Here is a 25,133-nt window from a genome sequence, read left to right on the forward strand (position 1 = left end):
TTGTTCGAGCGGACATGAGCCGATATTGTGGATCTATGTCTGCTGGCAAATCAATAAATGCCGGACAGCATTTATCATTGCACCAACAGTTCTTCGTGAACTGCTGGTGCAATGCTGCCCCCTGCGATTCGCTGGCCGGCTAGCAGGGGGTGTCAATCAACCCGATCGTATTGGATCGGGTGTGATTTTCGGGCAATGTCTGTCCGCCCGTCTCAGAGGCAGGCGGGACAGGTTAGGAGCAGCAGTCTTTAGACCGCTGCTTCATAACTTGTGTTTCCGGTGAGCCTGAAGACCTCGCCAGAAACACGGGGCATCAAGCACCATACGGAACTTTATAAATATGCCCCAAGTGCGGGATTGAGTAGCTAACGCAGTCTTGTAGGTCACATATAGTACGGCAGAATCTAATCATTTCTAAGTCTTTAATAAAGGAACATTAAACACAAAATAATTCTTGATATACTGATATAAAGCAAAGGAGGTATCCTGAGAATAATATGCATTTATTTTAAATTATATTAGATGTTTAAATATTTACAGAATAACTTAGTGTTTTAGTTTCTTTTAAGTAATGGTTTCCCATATTGTAATCTCCTCTGCTAGAACAATTAGGGGCAGATATAAAAGAGTCACAAAAGTGAACAAGCAATGTCTGTGTGGAATATAGCAATGTTAAATTAACTTTAAACCTTGTAGGATAGTTAATCAGCTCAATTTATAGGTGTTGTTAACTCGTTTTCAGCAGGGAAATTATATAATAGAAGACAGGCTTTTAAAGGGACATTCTAGTCCAAAATAAACTTTCATGGATTCAGGATAGAGAATGTAATTTTAAACAATTTTCCAATTGACTTTATCACCAATTTTGCTTTGTACTCTTGGTATTCTTAGTTGAAAGCTAAACACTAGGAGGTTCATATGCTAATTTCTAAGCCCTGAAGGCCGCCTCTTCTCTCGCGGCATTTTGACAGTTTGTACCACTAGAGGGTGTTGTTAGTTCATGTGTGTCATAGATATACACTGTGCTCATGCGACGTGGAGTTCAGGTGAAGCCAGCTCGATTGGCTAAAAGGGATGTCTGTCAAAAGAACTGAAATAAGGGGGCAGTTTGCAGAGGCTTAGATACACAGGTTATCACAAGAGGTAAAAAAGTGTATTTATATAACTGTGTTGATTGTGCAAAACTAGGAATGGGTAATAAAGGGATTATCTATCTCTTTAAAACAATGAAAATCGTGGGGTAGAACGTCCCTTTAAATCTTGTCACAACATGGCAGCGCCCATCATTTTATTTATAGAAAATAAAGGGATTGAAAATCCCACAATCTTCAAAGTTAAAGGGACAGTCTACACCAGAATTTTTATTGTTTAAAAAGATAGATAATCCCTTTATTACCCAGTTCCCTAGTTTTGCATAAACAGCACAGTTATAGAAATACACTTTTTACCTCTGTGATTACCTTGTATCTAAGCCTCTGCAAACTGCCCCCTTATTTCAGTTCTTTTGATAGACATCCATTTATAGCCAATCAGAGCTGGCTCACCCTGAACTCCACGGTGCGTGAGCACAGGTGTTATCTATATGACACACATGAACTAACACCCCTCTAGTGGGTGGAAAAACTGTCAAAATGCCCCTGAGAGAAGAGGCGGCCTTCAAGGGTTTAGGAAATTAGCATATGAACCTCCTAGGGTTTAGCTTTCAACTAAGAATACCAAGAGAACAAAGCAAAATTGGTGATAAAAAGTAAATTGGGAAAACTGTTTAAAATGACATTCTCTATACTGGAATCATGAAAGTTTATTTTGGACTAGACTGTCCCCTTTAAATTATAGGAAAAGGGGACAAAATAAATAAATTAAGTATATTGCAATTTTTACTACACGTTTTTCAACTTCAATTTATATTAGAATTTCAAAGTGTTTGGTATACTTTTAAATGCCTTAAAACCAGGGCACACTAATGTACTATGATTCACTGGATGAAAAACAATGTTCCAGTTATGTTAACCATCAAGTAAACACCAATACCCTACCAAACTGGAATTATTTGATTACTTAAAATTACAAGAGTGATCACACAAGATGCTGGATCATAATAGTACTGTACCAAAGAAGAGAAGTACCACCTGGCATGTGGCTGGCTCATACTATACATACATTTTCTTCTGTCTTTTCTCTTTTTCTCGCTTTCTTTCTTTCTTTCTTTCTCTCTTTCTTTTCTTGATTTCCTGAATTTATGAAGATTTGTGGCTGAGCCAACTTGAAATAGTCAGAGTGCCTATGAGGCCTATTTATTAAAGGTCTGTCGGACCTGATCCGACAGTGTGGATCAGGTCTGAGAGACCTTCGCTGAATGCGGAGAGCAATACGATCTCTGTATTCAGCATTGCACCCAAGCAGCTCTTGTGAGCAGCTGGTGCGAATGGCCGCCCCCTGCAGACTCGCAGCCAATCGGCCCCCGCCAGCTGGGGGGTGATCCATCAACCCGATCCTATCGATCAGGTGATGAATTGTGATGATCTCTGTCCGCCTGCTCAGAGTCTTTGTGACCGCTGCTTTATAACTGCTGTTCTGGCGAGCCTGCAGGCTCGCCAGAAACACGGGCCCCTCAAGCTCCATTCAGAGCTTGATAAATGGGACCTCTTTCAGGTCGATTTATCAAAGCTTTCACCAGCCTTTGAAACCCTACGGCTGCAGGTTCTCACAAGAGAACCTCCACGCCATATTTAACAAGCAGCGGTCATCAGGACCGCTGCTTGTTAAAGCCTTTCGCCAACTCAACAGTGGCAAAATACAATCTCCTGCGGTCTAGTCTGGACCGAGGAGTATTGGACAGTTCCTGTCTGTGCGTGATTGCTGTGCGCGGGGGCAGGGGGCGGGATTGCACTCGAGCGCAAAATAGCGCTCACGTGCAATGGTAAATTTCCCTCCTGGGAAATTCCTCTCGCCAGAGGTGAGCTGAGGCAGACAGGGGGCGCGTATATGGCGCTCCTGTCCGGCCTCAGCTTTGATAAATCAACCCCTTTGTGTGAACATCCTCTTTCCTCCTTAGACCAATAAGAAGGGCTACTGCATTCACAAAGCACCATATTAGCTGAAAGCAACTCCCTTAAAACTAACATTCTTTAATCCAATATCCAAGAGTTTTATAACAAATGTTCCAAAATGATAAACAAGATACAGACTTTCAGTAATGAATAGCAGTAAAGTATGCACGGTCTAAGCTTACAAAACAGGTATTACAAAACAGGTATTATCAGTTAGCGTGTCCCGGTTGAAAAGTGGACCCTTTTGATTAGTATAATCCTGCACTCTAGATTCCAGTTCACAGGTTAACAGACCACATTTGTAGAATAGCTGTATTTGAGCATAGGTGAAATAATAAAGGCTTGTATTGCTCTAATACAGATATACTAAAATTCAATTTATCAGTGGGTCCCTGTAGTGTGAAAGACACTACACTAAAATCTAAATCTTATGCTTCTTTACTTCATAAGTCTTAATAAAGCAGTAGTTTTAATTCTATGAGTGCCAAGTGCGTACTCAGATGTATATAGATCTGAGTACGCACCTGGCACTCACAGAAATATATGCATATTATCCTCAACCAGAGGAGCACATTTTTGTGAGATCACTTAAATAAAATGTATTTATCTTAAGAATATGATAGGATCAAAATTTGAATTTAAAATATCTTGTGGGTAAGGTATGCACATAGAACAGCAATATACTAGTTACCCTTATTGTTCTACGTACCTGTTTTTTCAGAAAAGTAAGTGGCATAGCATTTAGAAATAACTATATGCTCATCTCATTCTCAGAACATTACATTATTTTATACTGCATATAAATAGAATAAATCAACAATTAAGCAAAATGTGTAGCATTTTGCAGTTTCAGAGCACTACAGTGACACACCCCTTGAAAAGCATTTTGAGTATTTTTATCTTTTTTTTCTTTGGCCTATTAGAGTTATAGGTAAATATGTTCCTGTACTGAACAATCTCTGTTGCAAAGTGATCTTTTGTTTGTACATCTCTTAAGCAATATAAGCTGATTGACACCCCCTGCTAGCGGCCGATTGGCCGTGAATCTGCAGGGGGCAGTATTGCATTAGCAGTTAACCAGAACTGCTGGTGCAATGATAAATGCCGACAGCCTATGCTGTTGGCATTTATCGATGTGCCGCGACATGATATGCTACATCGTATCATGTCCGTCCGCACAATATAATTTGACCCCTAAGAACCATTATTTAATAGAAATAATACAAATAAGCTAGTAACTAGTAAAATCATCAGTCTGTGTTTTCTGAACTAGAACCTCAAGTGCAGTAAGTGCAGAAACAAAGCACCAATGAAAGCTTAATTATGCTTATTATGAAATTTAATACCCCCTACCTAAAATAATATTTTAGAAGGATTGGGTTAATAGAGAAATCTGAATCTTAAATACAAATCTTCTGTATAAAAGTTGTATCACAGTCTTTTGACTTTGTTCTTGCATATTTTGGAGACCTTTTCTGTATATGATGCAGGTAATCTTAGGCTGAGCCAAGTATCATTAATACTGGAAAAACCTGTGACTAAATGCGCCACCTTCCACTCACTATGAACAAGAGAATCCACAGGCTCTGTACGAAGCTCATTTTCATTCACAATGTTTACCTTCTTTTATTTAAACAGTGTCTTTATAAGGGACAAATTTAGCCTGGACCCAAGTGGAATTTACCTTCAACTGGACTACAGGTGTCCAGAGGTGCCAAGCTACTGGAGTGTCCCATACGTACAATACAAGAAAACTAAAGTTTGAATTAATTGAATTAGTTTGAGCTCTCATAAAGAGCTGACTGAAAAAAAGAAGCTAATTCAGCATTTAATTTTTAAAGTGTAAAAACCAGAACTACTTGTTTTCGTATATGGCACTCCTTGCATGCAAGTCTGTAATTATTTTCATAGCCCTGAAAGGCGTAATAAACGCTGTGGGATTGCTACTTTATTTACTTGTTTATAACTGTCCCTCAGCAGAGGAGATAAGAAAAGAGAAGACTTTTTCTAAAAGCGAAGTCTAGTTTACAACACTGTGGTAACTTTATGGACAGTGAGGGTTCAATTTATCAAGCTCCGTACGGAAACAGAAGTTATAAAGCAGCGGTCTAAAGATTGCTCTGAGGCGGCAGACTGAAATCAACCCGATCGGATACAATTGGGTTGATTGATACCCCCTGCTATGGCCGCGAATCTGCAGGGGGCGGTATTGCACCAGCAGTTCACAAGAATGCTGGTGCAATGATAAATGCCGACAGCGTATGCTGTCTGCATTTATTGATGTGCAGCGGACATGATACGCTACATCGTATCATGTCCACTCGCAGATTAGTAAATTGACCCCTAAAACTTTACACTTATATCATCATTATAGCCAGTATTATATTTGGTATTAAATGTTCCTTTAAAGGAATACTAAACCCAAATTTTTCCTTTCATGAGTCAGATAGAGCATGCAATTTTAACCCCTTAATGACCGGACCATTTTCAATTTTCTTACCCTTAATGACAATGGCTATTTTTACATTTCTGCAGTGTTTGTGTTTAGCTGTAATTTCCCTCTTACTCGTTTACTGTACCCACACATATTATATACTGTTTTTCTCGCCATTAAATGGACTTTCTAAAGATACCATTATTTTCATCATGTCTTATAATTTACTAAAAAAAAAATAATAAAATATGAGGAAAAAATGGAAAAAAACACACTTTTTCTAACTTTGACCCCCAAAATCTGTTACACATCTACAATCACCAAAAACACCCATGCTAAATAGTTTCTAAATTTTGTCCTGAGTTTATAAATACCCAATGTTTACATCTTCTTTGCTTTTTTTGCAAGTTATGGGGCAATAAATACAAGTAGCACTTCGCTATTTCTAAACCACTTTTTTTCAAAATTAGCGCTAGTTACATTGGAACCCTGATATCTGTCAGGAATACCTGAATATCCCTTGACATGTATATATTTTTTTTTAGAAGACAACCCAAAGTATTGATCTAGGCCCATTTTGGTATATTTCATTCCACCATTTCACCGCCAAATGCGATCAAAAAAAAAAAAGTTCACTTTTTCACAAAATTTGTCACAAACTTTAGGTTTCCCACTGAAATTATTTACAAACAGCTTCTGCAATTATGGCACAAATGGTTGTAAATGCTTCTCTGGGATCCCCTTTTTCAGAAATAGCAGACTTATATGGCTTTTGGGTTGCTTTTTGGTAATTAGAAGGCCGCTAAATGCCGCTGCGCACCACACGTGTTTTATGCCCAGGAGTGAAGGGGTTAATTAGGGAGCTTGTAGGGAGCTTGTAGGGTTAATTTTAGCTTTAGTGTAGTGTAGTAGACAACCCCAAGTATTGATCTAGGCCCATTTTGGTATATTTTATGCCACCATTTCACCGCCAAATGCGAGCAAATAAAAAAAAAACTTAACATTTTTCACAATTTTAGGTTTCTCACTGAAATTATTTACAAACAGCTTTTGCAATTATGGCAGAAATTGTTGTAAAAGCTTCTCTGGGATCCCCTTTGTTCAGAAATAGCAGACTTATATGGCTTTCGCGTTGCTTTTTGGTAATTAGAAGGCCGCTAAATGCTGCTGCGCACCACACGTTAATTATGCCCAGCAGTGAAGGGGTTAAATTAGGTAGCTTGTAGGGACCTTGCAGGGTTAATTTTAGAGATCAGACTCCCACCTGACACATCCCACCCCCTGATCCCTCCCAAACAGCTCTCTTCCCTCCCCCACCCCACAATTGTTCCCGCCATCTTAAGTACTGGCAGAAAGTCTGCCAGTACTAAATAAAAGAGGTTTGTTTTTTTTTTTAAATAAAAATAATAAAGTAATTTAGCTGTGATGGACTCCTGCCTTAGCCCCAACCTCCCTGATCCCCCCTCCAGCTCTCTAACCCTCTCCCCTACCTAATTACCGCCATCTTGGGTACTGGCAGCTGTCTGCCAGTACCCAGTTTGGCCCCAAAAACCCCCCAAAAAGTATTTTTATTTTATTTTTACTTAAAAAACTATTTCTGTAGTGTAGCAGCCCCCCACAATACCCCCACCCCCACCACCTCTCAGATCCTTTATATTTTTTTTTTTTTTTTAAATCCCTTTTTTTTCCCCTTTCTGTCCTCATTCATTGGTGTCAGTGTGGCTAATGGGGGCACGTGCACGCGCGCACATGCATGCTCACGTGCACACACGCGCATCGTGCACGCGCATCCTCACACCCGGCACTATCGCTACCAGTGCAGAGAGGGCCACAGAGTGGTTCTCTCTGCATCGGGGGCTTGTAAAGTGGTATTGCAGGATGCCTCCATATCGAGGCATCACTGCAATACCCTCAGAGCTGCTGGAAGCGATTGTGATCGCTTCCAGCACTCTGTTAGACAACTACGTCCATTGTCATTAACTGCTTGTTAATGCATGACGTACCTGGTACGTCAGTTGTCATTAAGGGGTTAAGCAACGTTCTGATTTACTCCTATTACTAATTTTTCTTTGTTCTCTTGCTATTTTTATTTAAAAAGCAGGAATGTAAAGCTTAAGAGCTGGCCTGTTTTAGGTTAAGCACCCTGGCTACATTTAGACACCAATAAGCAAGCGTAACCCAGATTCTGAACCAAAAATTGGATGACTTCTAAGCTTTACATTCCTGCTTTTTAAATAAAAATAGCAAGAGAATGAAGAAAAATTAATAATAGGAGTAAATTAGAAAGTTGCTTAAAATCGCATGCTCTATCTGAATCACAAAGGAAAAATGTTGGGTTTAGTATCCCTTTAAGACAGGGCTTTATAACGCTATGTGCTACAAATGTTCATTTTTCTTTTTAATTTGCTATCCTTGGGTTTAGCGTTGTAACCCACTCACTTCAGTGCTCAGCTTCCCCCTTCTTATTGGTTGGCTATTATGGGAGAGCCCACAATAAGAGAGTACCACCAAACTGCATGGTGCTCTTAGATATGCAGGCAATATCATGCATATACATCCTGCAATCCTGGCAGCTGTGCTACAACATAAATGATAAATTATACATATGTGGTTGCCTCTTATTTGTATTTATTTTTTGTTTTATTCTAAACTATTAATGGCAGCGTTATTGCTACTAGTGCAGGTTTGGCTGCAGGTCCCGCTATCTATATTTCTAATCACATAGCACTACTACTGAAGTTCTTTATCTAGCAAACCCCCCTCACATGATGCACATACTATATAGTTCTGAGATTGTCTTTCTGTGTACAGGGCAATGCTGCAGTGAGTGCTAAATTTTACCTTATTTAACAGCGCCACTGGCCACGGCAAAGGTTACCAGAAGCAGGCATTCTATTCGGCTTCTCAAGGGGTGTATTCCTGAACTGTTCTAGAACCTTTACTTAGACAAATACCATTTTAAATGTTTTAAAATGTTTCTTCTGGGGTTTTTGTTGCTACAATATTTAATTGCTGATCTTTGCTATGCTTACATAAACAGATAGATTTTTGTATGTGCTTTTATTGTTGGCTGCTAAACCACATGTTCAGAAACCTTTTAAAATTTTGCCTATGTATGTTTTATTTATTTATTGTTATGTAGGAGATCACCTATCAGAAGAATTTGGTAATGTGAATTCTGTACATAAAGTGCCAGCTCTGAAAGATGGAGATTTCACAATGGCTGAGAGGTGAGTTTTATGTCCTAATTAAAGGGACATGAAAAACATTTTTTTTCTTTCATGATTCAGATAGGCATACAATTTTAAATAACTTTCCAATGTACTTACTTTCATAAGGTTAGAAACCATGGGCCCGATCCGATATAAATCATCACCCCAAAAGCCGGCGACGCCAAATTTTGCGCGGGTTTGGTATCCTATATACGGCGTAACCTAGAAGTTACGCTCGTATATTTCTATAGTAGTTTTTTGGCCCATAGACAGGTATACCAAACCCGCGCAGTTTGGTATCCATATAGAGCGTAAGGACTTACGTGGCAAAAATGGAGAAATCTTACTCCATTTTCACCTCGCTACAAATTGCAGGTAGTAAGCCTTACGCTGATAATTGGAGCCCCGTAACTCCCTAAACTACCTGCAAAATAAAACCTAACACCTAACGCATGTGCAATGTCTATCTACCTGTCAACCGCAATCCCCGCCGCAATCCCTAATAAAGTGTTTAACCCCTAAACCGCCGCTCTCTCACCCGCCGCCACCTACATTAAATGTCTAACCCCCTAATGTAACCCCCTACACCGCCGCCACCTATTTAAACTATATTAACCCCTAATGTGAGCCCCCTAAACCGCCGCCACCTATTTAAACTATATTAACCCCTAATATGATCCCCCTACACTGCCGCCACCTATTTAAACTATATTAACCCCTAATATGATCCCCCTACACCGCCGCCACCTATTTAAACTATATTAACCCCTAATATGATCCCCCTACACCGCCGCCACCTATTTAAACTATATTAACCCCTAATGTGAGCCCCCTACACCGCCGCCACCTATATTCTATGTACTACCCCCTAATCTGACCACCTTACACTGCCATGCAACAGAGATAATATTGGCACAGTTCTTCCCCCTTTTCCTTCTAGTGCACCTTACACTGCCGCCACCTATATTAAAATTATTAACCCCTACTCTCATCCCCCTACACCGCCGCCACCTATATTAAATTTATTAACCCCTAAAATATTAAAATTTCCCTACCACTAAACCTAAGTCTAACCCTACAAAGAGCCCTGAAAAGGGCCTTTTGCGTGGCATTGCCCCAAAGTAACCAGCTCTATTACCAGCCCTTAAAAGGGCCTTTTGCGAGGCATTGTCCCAAAGTAATCAGCTCTTTTACCTGTAATCTAATCCCCCTACACCGTCGCCACCTATATTAAATATATTAACCCCTAATCTAATCCCCCTACACCGCCGCCACCTATATTAAATGTATTTACCCCTAATCTGACCCCCCTACACCGCCGCCACCTATATTAACTATATTAACACTAATTATATTAGGGTTAATATAGTTAATATAGTTATTATATTATATATATATTACCTATATTAACCCTTTCTAACTCTAACACCCCTAACTTAATTATTATTAAAATAAATAATATTAATAATATTAACTAAATTATTCCTATTTAAAACTAAATACTTACCTATAAAATAAACCCTACGATATCTGCAATATAATTAATAATTACATTGTAGCTATTTTAGGGTTTATATTTATTTTACAGGTAACTTGGTATTTATTTTAACTAGGTACAATAGCTATTAAATAGTTCATAACTATTTAATAGCTACCTAGTTAAAATAATTACCAAATTACCTGTAAAATAAATTCTAACCTAAGTTACAAATACACCTACACTATCAATAAATGAATTAAATAAACTACAAATATCTAAACTAAAATACAATTAAATACACTAAACTAAATTACAAAAAAACAAACACTAAATTACAAAAAATAAAAAAAAGATTACAAGAATTTTAAGCTAATTACACCTATTCTAAGCCCCCTAATAAAATAATAAAGCCCCCCAAAATAAAAAAAATTCCCTACCCTAATCTAAATTACAAAAGTAATCAGTTCTATTACCAGCCCTTAAAAGGGCCTTTTGTGGGGCATTGCCCAAAAGTAATCAGCTCTTTTACCTGTAAAAAAAGAACAACCCCCCCATTACAACCCACCACCCACATACCCCAACTCTAACCCACCCAATCCCCCCTTAAAAAAACCTAAGTCTAACCCCCAAGTGCTCCTTACCTGTCCTGAAGACCGGCGGAGAAGGTCCTGTTCCAGGCGGAGAAGTCTTCTTCCAGGCGGCGATCTCTTCTTCTTCCAGGATCCAGCCGGCGCGGAGCGGAGGAGTTGAAGACCGATGACCGCGGAACTGAAGACCGTCCATCTGGAACTGAAGACCGGCGATGCTGGAACTGAAGATCGGCGACGCTGGAACTGAAGACCGGAGCCGGAGCGTGGAGGATCCTCTTCATACGATCGCCGCCGTACACTGAATAGGAATTCAAGGTACGCGATTAAAAATGGAGTCCCTTGAATTCCTATAAGCAAGCGCTAACCATGGTGCTGAACCTAAAATGGGCTGGCTGCTAAGATTATATAATATAATAACTATATTAATTATTAACTATATTAATAATATATATAATATAATAACTATATTAACTATATTAACCCTAATATAATTAGGGTTAATATAGGTGGCGGCAGTGTAGGGGGGTCAGATTAGGGGTTAATATATTTAATATAGGTGGCGGCGGTGTAGGGGGATTAGATTAGGGGTAAATATATTTAATATAGGTGACGGCGGTATAGGGGGATTAGATTACAGGTAAAAGAGCTGATTACTTTGGGGCAATGCCCCGCAAAAGGCCCTTTTAAGGGCTGGTAATAGAGCTGATTACTTTGGGGCAATGCCCCGCAAAAGGCCCTTTTCAGGGCTATTTGTAGGGTTAGACTTAGGTTTAGTGGTAGGGAAATTTTAGTATTTTAGGGGTTAATAAATTTAATATAGGTGGCGACGGTATAGTTGGATTAGATTAGGGGTTAATAATTTTATATAGGTGGCGGCGGTGTAAGGGGGTCAGATTAGGGGGTAGTACATATAATGTAGGTGGCGGCGGGGTAGGGGGCTCACATTAGGGGTAATAATTTTAATGTAGCTGGCGGCGGTGTAGGGGGATCACATTAGGGGGTAAAACATTTCATGTAGCTGGCAGCGGTGTAGGGGGGTCAGATTAGGGGGTAAAACATATGTAACTAGCGGCGGGGTCTGGGAGCGGCGATTTAGGGGTTAATATATTTATTTTAGGAGTGAGAGGGGGATTGCGGATAGAGGGGTATAGGTGTCGGGTTATTTTTGGGAGGCGTGTTAGAGACAGTACGGGAGATTTAATACTTTAGTAAGGTTTTGTAGGCTGCGGCAGTTTCTAAAGTGCCGTAAGTCACTGGCGACTCCAGAAATTTGTACTTACGCAGATTTCTGGACATCGCTAATTTGTCCGATTTACGGCACTTTAGCATCTGATGGTGCCGTATATGTGATAGCTCGAGTTGCGAGCTGAAACTACGGGCGACGCAGGTTTCCACGCTTGCGCCGAAACCTGCGCCGTATATCGGATCGCGCCCCATGAGCCTTTACTCCTGGGAATTCAACTACTGGCCACTAGGAGGAGGCAAAGAAACCCAAACACTTAACAAGCTTTTAATCCCTCTTAAGCCATGGATTTTAAATCCCTGTAAGTTTTATCTGTTTTTCAGGGCTTTTGGACCATTATTCCATGAAAGCTATGCTTGAATATATATCAATTAAACAGGTTTTGTATTTTGAATAAGCCACATGTAGAAAGATAATGAAACCCCAGCCTGTCTGGACAATTGAACATATCTGTCCCAAAGATAATTTTCAGTACTGAATGCTCTATGATACTGCATAATTATAGAAAATAAGTTTAATATTAATCCTTCACTGGAAATTGCAAATGTTGTGCAACATTTTGTCACCAGTGAGTAATAGTGGCACCACCCTCATTGCTCATGCTGATAATTTATGTGTACAAACTAGCAATTTTATGCAGATTAAAAACAAAACATTACAAAAAATAAAATTTGTGAACCATACTTAAAGGGACAGTTTACTCAAAAATATTATCCTCTTTAATGTGTTCCCAATGATCCACTTTAACTGCTGGAGTGTATTAAATTGTTTATTAGGTTTCCATTACCCTTAGATTGGCATATGAAATAGTTTATTTAAACTGTGGTATCCCCGCCCATCCTGAAAGTTTTTGGTCGCGAGGCCAAGCTGTGTTAACACAGCCAGTAGAAGAAATTACACTCCCAGTGGGTTATAGAAGAGATAAGGTAATAAAATGTTAATTTGCCATTGTTCTCTCCCCAAGTATTGGTGATTGTTTTATGGACAGATATAAGATAAAGAAGCAGGTATATGTACACAATGTGATAAAGTAATGAGATCTAATTATACCTACAAGCTCAACCCATTTTATTAGGTTGTTGCTTCAAAACACAAAATCAGCTAATTCATATACACAAATAAGCCTTAAAAAAGCAAATCTCATATATTTTATACTCTGCAGCTGGTAAAAAAAATAATTGAAAACACATTAAGGGAAAAACTATTTTATAGTATACTGTCCCTTTAATTGATTGTATTGTATGACAGGGTTTGAGAAACCCATGAGTAAGAGTGCCCACTGTGCTTTAAATAGTACCTGAATTTGTGAACCCTGAAGCTACCATAGTACAGCCTGTGACCCATTACTTACAGACTAGTTTTAGTGGTTCACAATCACAGTGGGTAGGTGGGTGCTGTCTGTTTGAGAACATAAACTGCTGTGCGTCATGCTTTATCTGCTTCTGGGATCCCTGCAGTGTGAATTTGCCTGTGAAATCACCTATTATCTACTTTGGGACTGTCACACTTGCACATTGCAGGTGAGATGAAGTGCTTGTTTGATGCGCAATATATATACTACACCCACAACAATGACTAAAAATGTCTGGCTGGCTCCTATAAATAAGAACAACTTGACAATACACTTTTAAAAATGTTTTGCCCAGATAGTTCTATTCTGTGTATGTTTAGCAATAAATGTGTTAAATGCATTCTCAAATAATATGGGCGAAGAGGCAAACTATTCCTGAAAAATCTCTGCTTCCCTCCAAGTACTGCAATCCTTCTTTATCTGGCGCGTAAATTTAAGACCGCCGATCACTGGTACCCATCAGATTTACAGAAACGTGCTCGTGTGGATGAATACCTTGCCTGGCAGCACACAAACACGCGCCTTCATGGGTCCAATGTCTTTTTGGTAACGGTAAGTTTATATATAGTACTCACAAACCATACCAGTTGATATCAAACAACTATGTAGAAGACAGCTTTGATGTATGGCCCCAGTTAGGTTGAGTTTCAAGGAGCCATAAGTTCCAGAGCAAAATATATAAGCACGTGTAAGGCCCTAGCCTGGAACACCACTAAGGGTTGAGAACTCGAGATTCCTTAAGATAAGCAGATCTGGATTAAGGAGGTTTATGGCAGGTTAAGGGGCTTACCTTGAAACCCTCTTTAGCAGGATGCCCAGCCTCTTCACCTGCTGCTTGCCTGGAAGAGTCTCCAGGTGCCAGCCTGGGGGTGCCTCACTTTTGGGTAGCAACAGGTCAAACACCTCCTAGTTGTTGTCCATGGCTGAGGGTATTGTAGCCGTGCTCCGCTATTGTCAGCAATTCTGGGCTATGACCATCTATGCAGGGGTTAATTTAGTATCTGATTGCCACGACTTATGATCATCTTGCCTATGATCAGTTTTGCCATCATATTCTTAAAGGGACACTAAAGTCAAAATTAAACTTTCATGATTCAGCTAGAGCATGCAATTTTATTCAACTTTCTAATTTACTCCTATTATCTTTATTTTAAAAGTAGGAATGTAAGCTTAAGAGCTGTTTTTTGGTTCAGAACGTGGGTTGCACTTGCTTATTGGTGGCTAAATGTAGCCACCAATCAGCAAGCGCTAGCCAGGGTGCTGAACACCAAAAATGGGCGGGCTCCTTAGCTTACATTCCTACTTTTTCAAATAAAGATACCAAGATCGCCAAAAACTTAAGAAGCAGTAGTCATAAGACCGTAGTGCCTTAACTCATCCTCTGAGGTGTCGGACAGCAATCATCCCGATCAGATACGATCGGGATAATTGACACCCACTGCTAGTGGCGAATGTGCAAGGGGCGGAATACCAGAAATGCTTGTGCAATGTTAAATGCCGATGTTGGGTGAACATGATTCACCACAGCGAATTATGTCCGCTTGCCGCTTGATAATTCGGCCTCATTGTCTCTATATTTTTGATACAATAATAGTTTCACCTTTCCAGTTGTCTCTTTATGTTTAGTAACATACAAACTTTTCACTTCTTAAATGTTGCAATCTTACATCAGGATAAGGCAATCAATGATTTCTAGGTATTGTATACATTGTTACAACACAGCTACACAAGAGTATAATACACAATCTTACTTTGCTGGTGTATGCGCCAACGTATAATAGATACTATCAAGTTTTGGTATTATACTCTTGTGTAGCTGTGTTGTAACAATGTATACAATACCTAGAAATCATTGATTGCCTTATCCTGATGTAAGATTGCAACATTTAAGAAGTGAAAAGTTTGTATGTTATTGAACATAGAGACACAACTGGAAAGGTGAAACTATTATTGTATCAAAAATATAGAGACAATGAGGCCTAATAATTTTTTTAATTTTGAAATCCTGCAAACTAAAAATAGGAATAAAGAAGTATTTTCTATCGGCTAGATTTAGAGTTTTGTCGGTAACGACCCGCGTATCTAACACTGGCTTTTTTCTGGCCGCACCTTTAAAATAACTCTGGTATTGAGAGTCCACAGAATGGCTGCGTTAGGCTCCAAAAAAGGAGCGTAGAGCATATTTAACGCAACTTCAACTCTCGATACCAGAGTTGCTTACGGACGCGGCCAGCCTCAAAAACGTGCTCGTGCACGATTCCCCCATAGGAAACAACGGGGCTGTTTGAGCTAAAAAAAAACTAACACCTGCAAAAAAGCCGCGTTCAGCTCCTAACGCAGCCCCATTGTTTCCTATGGGGAAACACTTCCTACGTCTGCACCTAACACTCTAACATGTACCCCGAGTCTAAACACCCCTAACCTTACACTTATTAACCCCTATTCTGCCGCCCCCGCTATTGCTGACCCCTGCATATTATTATTAACCCCTAATCTGCCGCTCCGTAAACCGTCGCTACTTACATTATCCCTATGTACCCCTAATCTGCTGCCCCTAACACCGCCGACCCCTATATTATATTTATTAACCCCTAATCTGCCCCCCACAACGTCGCCTCCACCTGCCTACACTTATTAACCCCTAATCTGCTGAGCGGACCGCACCGCTATTATTATAAAGTTATTAACCCCTAATCCGCCTCACTAACCCTATAATAAATAGTATTAACCCCTAATCTGCCCTCCCTTACATCGCCGACACCTAACTTCAATTATTAACCCCTAATCTGCCGACTGGAGCTCACCGCTATTCTAATAAATGTATTAACCCCTAAAGCTAAATCTAACCATAACACTAACACCCCCCTAAATTAAATATAATTTTAATCTAACGAAATTAATTAACTCTTATTAAATAAATTATTCCTATTTAAATCTAAATACTTACCTGTAAAATAAATCCTAATATAGCTACAATATAAATTATAATTATATTATATCTATTTTAGGATTTATATTTATTTTACAGGTAACTTTGTATTTATTTTAACCAGGTACAATAGCTATTAAATAGTTAAGAACTATTTAATAGCTAAAATAGTTAAAATAATTAAAAATTTACCTGTAAAATAAATCCTAACCTAAGTTACAATTAAACCTAACACTACACTATCAATAAATTAATTAAATAAAATACCTATAATTATCTACAATTAAACCTAACACTACACTATCAATAAATAAATTAAATACAATTCCTACAAATAAATACAATGAAATAAACTAACTAAAGTACAAAAAATAAAAAATAACTAAGTTACAAAAAATAAAAAAATATTTACAAACATTAGAAAAATATTACAACAATTTTAAACTAATTACACCTACTCTAAGCCCCCTAATAAAATAACGTATTCTAAATTACTAAAGTTCAAAGCTCTTTTACCTTACCAGCCCTGAACAGGGCCCTTTGCGGGGCATGCCCCGAGAAGTTCAGCTCTTTTGCCTGTAAAAAAAAACATACAATACCCCCCCCAACATTACAACCCACCACCCACATACCCCTAATCTAACCCAAACCCCCCTTAAATAAACCTAACACTAAGCCCCTGAAGATCTTCCTACCTTATCTTCACCATACCAGGTTCACCAATCGATCCAGAAGAGCTCCTCCGATGTCCTGATGCAAGCCCAAAGCGGGGGGCTGAAGAGGTCCATGATCCGGCTGAAGTCATCATCCAAGCGGGAGCTGAAGAGGTCCATGACCCCTGAAGTCTTCATCCAAGCGGGAGCTGAAGAGGTCCATGATCCGGATGAAGTCTTCTATCAACGGCATCTTCAATCTTCTTTCTTCGGGAGCCATCATCTTCCATCCGACGCGGAACATCCTCTTCTCCCGACGCCTACTTGCCGAATGATGGTTCCTTTAAATGACGTCATCCAAGATGGCGTCCCTCGAATTCCGATTGGCTGATAGGATTCTATCAGCCAATCGGAATTAAGGTAGGAATATTCTGATTGGCTGATGGAATCAGCCAATCAGAATATTCCTACCTTAATTCCAATTGGCTGATAGAATCCTATCAGCCAATCGGAATTCGAGGGATGCCATCTTGGATGACGTCATTTAAAGGAACCGTCATTCGTCGGTAAGTCGTCAGCCAGGATGGATGTTCCGCGTCGGAGGTCTTCACGATGCTGCCGCTCCGCTCCGGATGGATGACGATAAAAGATGCCTCTTGGATGAAGACTTCAATCGGATGGAAGACCTCTTCTGCCCCGCTTGGATGAAGACTTCTACCGGATGGAGGACCTCTTCTTGCTCCGCTTGGATGAAGAATTTGGCTCGGCTGGGTGAAGACGACTCAAGGTAGGGAGATCTTCAGGGGCTTAGTGTTAGGTTTATTTAAGGGGGGTTTGGGTTAGATTAGGGGTATGTGGGTGGTGGGTTGTAATGTTGGGGGGGGGTATTGTATGGGTTTTTTTTACAGGTAAAAGAGCTGAACTTCTTGGGGCATGCCCCGCAAAGGGCCCTGTTCAGGGCTGGTAAGGTAAAAGAGCTTTGAACTTTAGTAATTTAGAATAGGGTAGGGCATTTTTTTTTTATTTTGGGGGCTTTGTTATTTTATTAGGGGCTTAGAGTAGGTGTAATTAGTTTAAAATTGTTGTAACTTAGTTCTTTTTTATTTTTTGTACTTTAGTTAGTTTATTTCATTGTATTTATTTGCACATATTGTATTTAATTAATTTATTGATAGTGTAGTGTAAGGTTTAATTGTAGATAATTATAGGTATTTTATTTAATTAATTTATTGATAGTGTAGTGTTAGGTTTAATTGTAACTTAGGTTAGGATTTATTTTACAGGTAAATTTGTAATTATTTTAACTATTTTAGCTATTAAATAGTTCTTAACTATTTAATAGCTATTGTACCTGGTTAAAATAAATACAAAGTTACCTGTAAAATAAATATTAATCCTAAAATAGCTATAATATAAATATAATTTATATTGTAGCTATATTAGGATTTATTTTACAGGTAAGTATTTATCTTTAAATAGGAATAATTTATTTAATAAGAGTTAATTAATTTCCTTAGATTAAAATTATATTTAATTTAGGGGGGTGTTAGTGTTAGGGTTAGACTTAGCTTTAGGGGTTAATACATTTATTAGAATAGCGGTGAGCTCCAGTCGGCAGATTAGGGGTTAATAATTGAAGTTAGGTGTCGGCGATGTTAGGGAGGGCAGATTAGGGGTTAATACTATTTATTATAGGGTTAGTGAGGCGGATTAGGTGTTAATAACTTTTTATAGTAGCGGTGCGGTCCGCTCAGCAGATTAGGGGTTAATAAGTGTAGGCAGGTGGAGGCGACGTTGTGGGGGGCAGATTAGGGGTTAATAAATATAATATAGGGGTCGGCGGTGTTAGGGGCAGCAGATTAGGGGTACATAGCTATAATGTAGGTGGCGGCTCTTTGCGGTCGGCAGATTAGGGGTTAATTATTGTAGGTAGCTGGCTGCGACGTTGTGGGGGGCAGGTTAGGGGTTAATAAATATAATATAGGGTTGGCGGTGTTAGGGGCAGCAGATTAGGGGTACATAAGTATAACATAGGTGGCGGTCGGCAGATTAGGGGTTAAAAAAATTTAATCGAGTGTCAGTGATGTGGGGGGACCTCGGTTTAGGGTACATAGGTAGTTTATGGGTGTTAGTGTACTTTAGGGCCAGTAGTTAAGAGCTTTATAAACCGGCGTTAGCCCAGAAAGCTCTTAACTACTGACTTTTTTCTGCGGCTGGAGTTTTGTCGTTAGATTTCTAATGCTCACTTTAGACACGACTCTAAATACCGGAGTTAGAAAGATCCCATTGAAAAGATAGGATACGCAATTAACGTAAGGGGATCTGTGGTATGGAAAAGTTGCGGCTGAAAAGTGAGCGTTAGACCCTTTTTTGAATGACTCCAAATACCGGCGGTAGCCTAAAACCAGCGTTAGGAGCCTCTAACGCTGGTTTTCACGGCTACCGCCAAACTCCAAATCTAGGCCTAAGTATCTTATATATTATTTCACAAATATACAAAAGTGTTTTTCTGTTTACAATGTTTATTCTATCTCTTCTACTTTTACATTAGCAGATACAAAAATTCCAAAACAATATTGTCTATGGGCCAGATTACAAGTGGAGCTCTAGAAGTAAACTTTTTGCACTCGTCGGGTTGCACTCGTATTATGAGTTGAAAGTAAACTTTTTTTCGCTCCCGTGCTAATGCGAGAAGCACAAAAAGACAAACTTAAAATATTGCGTGCACATTCCCATATTACCCCATAGAAATCAATGGAGCAAAAAAACTGGAAAAACACCCTACCCACGCACATAACCGCTTGTGTACTCTCATATGCGCTAACTTTGAATATTTCACATTCCATTGTTTATCTATAGATGATTATATATAGGCATAGATATATACATGAATATCTATTTATTTATATATATATATATATATATATATAAATATATATATATATATATATATATATATATATATATATATAAACGAGCAAAGTGCACTCCAGATTCTAAACAAGCAACAGCTTCGGGTGCTAGCAAAAATCGAATTATAGCAGAAGACAAGAAGCACTCCAGAAGTCTTTCAAATAATGTCACCTTTATTTAGTGAACGTTTTCGGGCAATAAACTGCCCGTCCTAAAACTTACAAGGTTACCAAACTTACCACCCAGCTGTGTTATGAACCCCACCAGAGAAAAGTGCGCCACGCTCTCCGCGGTGGATGCGCCGCCCCTAACGAGTGACGTCATCGCCCGCGGCAACGTGTGAGGACTGGAAAAAGCAAAACAACAACAGGCAAATTATTATACAGGCATACAATAAGCCCTAAGCCTAAACAATAAGCCTATAAAATAAGCATACCAAATAAGTACAATGCAACATTACTGACTAGAACGGGAATAGGTTATATCGCAAAATGTAAATATACGGTTGTCATAGCAACCAGTAAACAATAGATGCCATATATAGCAAGTCATGAATTACATAGCAAAAATAACATAACATAAATATAGACAAAATGACACTGCACATCCAATTACGTGGCTCACCAACAGAAAGGCTACCAAAATAGATTCCGAAGATTCGGTATAACATATAAAACAAAAAGCTGCAGCATGGAGTCACATACTGGATAAACAGAAAGGAAATTGCTAAACAAGCTACTGATATTACAGTAATTGGAATGGACCATGGCTCTCACAAAGTAATAACAGTAATATGAATGACCATGGACTCCCACAGAAACATGGAAGAACCCCATATTTCAAAGCAATATCAGTTAATGGACAGGGATCATAGGAACACCTGCCAATCTAGCTGTGTGTTCAGCCCATAAGGCACAAGAGTGTTCAATTCAAATGTCCATTTGGCTTCTTTTTGGAGAAGCAGTCGATTCCTATCGCCTCCTCTTGACAACGGTGGCACATGGTCATAATTGTATATTTAAGGTCCATGACACTGTGTTTGTGTTCCAAAAGTGTCTGGCCACTGGTTGTCCGATGTGCCTTTATTAAGCGCCGTTTTGATAGCAGATCGATGATTTGCCATACGTGTACGCAAATCATCGCAGGTCTTTCCTACATAATACAACCCACAAATACATGTAAAAGATGCACTATATGTGTGGTAGTACACGTCAGGCGGAATTTATGTTTATAAATTTTGCGTTTTTGTGGATGAGTAAAGCTCGGTCCAGTGATTAGACCCCCACATGTTGTGCAGCCAAGGCATCGAAAAACCCCTGGTTTTTTAATATCCAACCATGTTGAAGATTTATAGCTTTGTATCGGGTCAGTTTTGATTAGCAAGTCCCGCAGAGACCTGGACCTCTTATAGCCCACTCTTGGTGGTTCAGCTTTATGTAAGGGTAACGATCTGTCCGTGTTAATGATCTCCCAATGCTTGTTAAGTATGTCCTTTAAGGGGCCTTTGTCACCTGTGAAGGTTGTGATGAATGTCATCCTTTTATCCTCCTTTTTGGGTACCAAATCCCTGGCCTGGCAGACCTGAGCCCGCTGTTCATTCAGTAGTTTGTCAGGATAACTCTACTTTCAAAGCGTTGCACCATCTCAGTGAGTTGTTCTTCTCTTTTATCAATTTCAGAGTTATTCCTCACCACTCTAAGCAATTGGATTTAGGCAATGCTTTCTTCAATGTGGGAGGATGGCAACTGGTGTAATGTAGTAAGGAGTTTCTATCGGTCTCCTTTCTATACAGAGTTGACTGAATCCTACCAAAGCTTGTGTATAATCTCACATCTAGAAAGTCAATTTGTATTTTGCTTGATGTCATTTTAAACTTCAGAGCCATATTCGCCATTAAGCTCTTGAAACCAATTATCCAGGCTAGCTGACGTTCCAGACCAGATCAAAAACAGGTCATCTATATATCGCTTAAAAAGCGAATATTTTTGACCTTAAATAATTCCGTCCCAAACTCCTCGAAATGGGCCATAAACAAATTGGCGTAAGATGGGGCCATATTTGACCCGCCGTCCCCTTCAACTGTAAATAGAAGGATTGTTCAAAGCGGAAATAATTGGTAGTCAGGCAAAATTCCAATAATTGTAGATTATCTCAGGAGGTGGTCCAATATATGGATATCTGCAGAGATGAAATAGACAGCAAGTAACCCCTCATCATGAGGGATTACAGTATAAAGACTAGTCACATCCAGTGTGACTAGCCATGTGTCTTCATCTATATCTTCAAATTGTTTCAGCATCTCCAGTAGTGCCATTGAATCCCTCAGGTATGACGGTGTATTATATACCAAAGGTTGTAAAAATCTGTCAACTAAGGTGGCAATGGGCTGTTGTATTGACCCTATTGAGGATACAATGGGTCTTCCGGGGGGAGGTGAGATCCCCTTATGTATTTTGGGGAGGGTGTATAGAACCGGGGTTCTGGATATAGTACCACCAAATACAGGTAGGTATCCTTGTTAATAAAACCCTGATCATATATCAATTGGTATATTCATCCAGCTGTTTCTTAAATGCCTGTGTAGGGTCAGTGGTAGCGGTCTATATGTACCTGTATCCGCAAGCTGAGATATGATCTCCATCCTGTAATCTCTATAATTGAGAATAACCACTGCCCCACCTTTGTCGGCTTCACGTATGATTAAATCCTTGTTGTCCGCAAGGTTTCTTAAGACTTTCCAATCTTCTTTAGAGAAGTTATTGAACGTCTCCTTATGTTGTATGGCTAGAGAATGATTCATATCCTCCTGTAACCGTCGCGTGAAAGTATTGATACTGGCGTTGCCAAATTGGGATGTATATAGATTTTTTCTTCAGTTGGCTGTGATCTGTATCCATTTCTCCAAATTTTTCTTTTAGGGATAGTAGTCTCTGAAATTTTTTTGTATCTATATAGAAGTCAAATGGTCAGTTCTAGAAGTTGGCACAAAAGTGAGACCCTTATTTAGAATCTCAATTTCAGAGTCACTCAGGGGGTAATCACTCAGATTGACTACTATGTCATTTTGCATCGTTACTTCTGTATTGGTGGTTTTCCTCTTATACCCGCCTCTCTGATCCTCTCCCTCTTCCTCTTCCCCTGTAGTTTTTTGAGCGTGTTGTTACTCCTTTAGGGTGTTGTATCTCTTGAGAGGGGTTTTGTGCTTGATCTGTGTCAGAACCTGAACCAGACCCTGAACTTTCAATAGTGGTCAAATCCTTGGATTTGTAATAGCGTGGTCGTCTCCTCCTGGCAATATGCTGCCTCTGTCTCTCACTAGCAGACAGTTGCCATAAATAGACACGTTTGTCTCTATAGTCGCTAATCACAGCTTCCAATTTTTTATTTTTGAATTGTATAAATCAGTTTCATATTTGTCAATCTTAATCTGTAATTTGTTCAGCCAATCCTCTGTATGATCCGCCTGTAGTCTGGACAAATTAGGTAATTCATAAGCTGTAATCTCTGCTTTGATTAATTGTAGCAATCTACCCACTTCTTGTATAACACCAGATCTAGTGAGCATTTGTTTTCAATGCTACACCACCTTTCACAGAATAAAGGGTTATTTCTGCCCAAAGTGGGCACGTTTCTGATTCGAAATCCCCTTGGGATAAAGCCTCTGCGATAATACTCAGAGAGCTATGCCCCATAAGGTAAGATCCTTCTCCTTTTGTTTTAACTTTAATAAGTGGGTGTAGATATAAGATGGTTTGTCCAACACCGGCCGTAGTGTTATTTTGTCAAACAGAATCCCCTCTACATCCGCTTCCGTAAAATGGAAGTACTGGCTCCAGGGATTGTCAATATCCCCAATGTCCTCAGCAATGCCAGATGTAATATCCGTTGTCATGCTGTGTCCAATGAGTCCCCAGAAAAAATTGTAAGTCCAACAACAGCAAGGAGATATACTCCAAAAATGTAATCAGGTGCAAGCAAAAAATCAAATACATAAACGACCAAAGTGACACAATCCATGGAGCCAGTACCTTCCATTTTACGGAAGCGGATGCAGAGGGGATTCTGTTTGACAAAATAACACTACGCCGGTGTTGGACAAACCAGCTTATATCTACACCCATTTATTAAAGTTAAAACAAAAGGAGAAGGATCTTACCTTACATGGGGCATATCTCTCTGAGTATTATCGCAGAGGCTTTATCCCAAGGGGATTTCGAATCAGAAACGTGCCCACTTTGGGCAGAAATAACCCTTTATTCTGTGAAAGGTGGTGCAGCATTGAAAACAAATGCTCACTAGATCTGGTGTTATTAGTTATACAAGAAGTGGGTAGATTGCTACAATTAATCAAAGCAGAGATTACAGTTTACGAATTACCTAATTTGTCCAGACTACAGGCGGATCATACAGAGGATTGGCTGAACAAATTACAGATTAAGATTGACAAATATGAAACTGATCTTATACAATTCAAAATAAAAAATTGGAAGCTGTGATTAGCGACTATAGAGACAAACGTGTCTATTTATGGCAACTGTCTGCTAGTGAGAGACAGAGGCAGCATATTGCCAGGAGGAGACGACCAAGCTATTACAAATCCCAGGATTTGACCACTATTGAAAGTTCAGGTCTGGTTCAGGTTCTGACACAGATCAAGCACAAAACCCCTCTCAAGAGATACAACACCCTAAAGGAGTAACAACACGCTCAAAAAACTACAGGGGAAGAGGAAGAGGGAGAGGATCAGGAGAGGCGGGTATAAGAGGAAAACCACCAATACAGAAGTAACGATGCAAAATGACATAGTAGTCAATCTGAGTGATTACCCCCTGAGTGACTCTGAAATTGAGATTCTAAATAAGGGTCTCACTTTTGTGCCAACTTCTAGAACTGACTCATTTGACTTCTATATAGATACAAAAAAATTTCAGAGACTACTATCCCTAAAAGAAAAATTTGGAGAAATGGATACAGATCACAGCCAACTGAAGAAAAAATCTACATACACTCCCAATTTGGCAACGCCAGTATCAATACTTTCACGCGACGGTTACAGGAGGATATGAATCATTCTCTAGCCATACAACATAAGGAGACGTTCAATAACTTCTCTAAAGAAGATTGGAAAGTCTTAAGAAACCTTGCGGACAACAAGGATTTAATCATACGTGAAGCCGACAAAGGTGGGGCAGTGGTTATTCTCAATTATAGAGATTACAGGATGGAGATCATTCTCAGCTGCGGATACAGGTACATATAGACCGCTACCACACGACCC

At 39.4% G+C, this 25,133-nt stretch overlaps 1 protein-coding gene across 1 annotated transcript in view; it reads left to right on the forward strand.

Moving 5' to 3' along the window:
• LOC128646982 (glutathione S-transferase theta-1-like) overlaps window positions 1–25,133 on the forward strand; it is a 63,254-nt gene that overhangs the window by 22,879 nt on the left and 15,242 nt on the right. Inside the window, exons 2-3 of the mRNA XM_053699794.1 lie at window positions 8,627–8,714; window positions 13,762–13,912. Of these exons, the coding sequence (XP_053555769.1) occupies window positions 8,627–8,714; window positions 13,762–13,912 (239 nt within the window). The remainder of the gene's footprint in view (window positions 1–8,626; window positions 8,715–13,761; window positions 13,913–25,133) is intronic.

This window comes from Bombina bombina, chromosome 2, assembly GCF_027579735.1.
Source record: "Bombina bombina isolate aBomBom1 chromosome 2, aBomBom1.pri, whole genome shotgun sequence".
NCBI classification, from domain to species: Eukaryota; Metazoa; Chordata; class Amphibia; order Anura; family Bombinatoridae; genus Bombina; species Bombina bombina.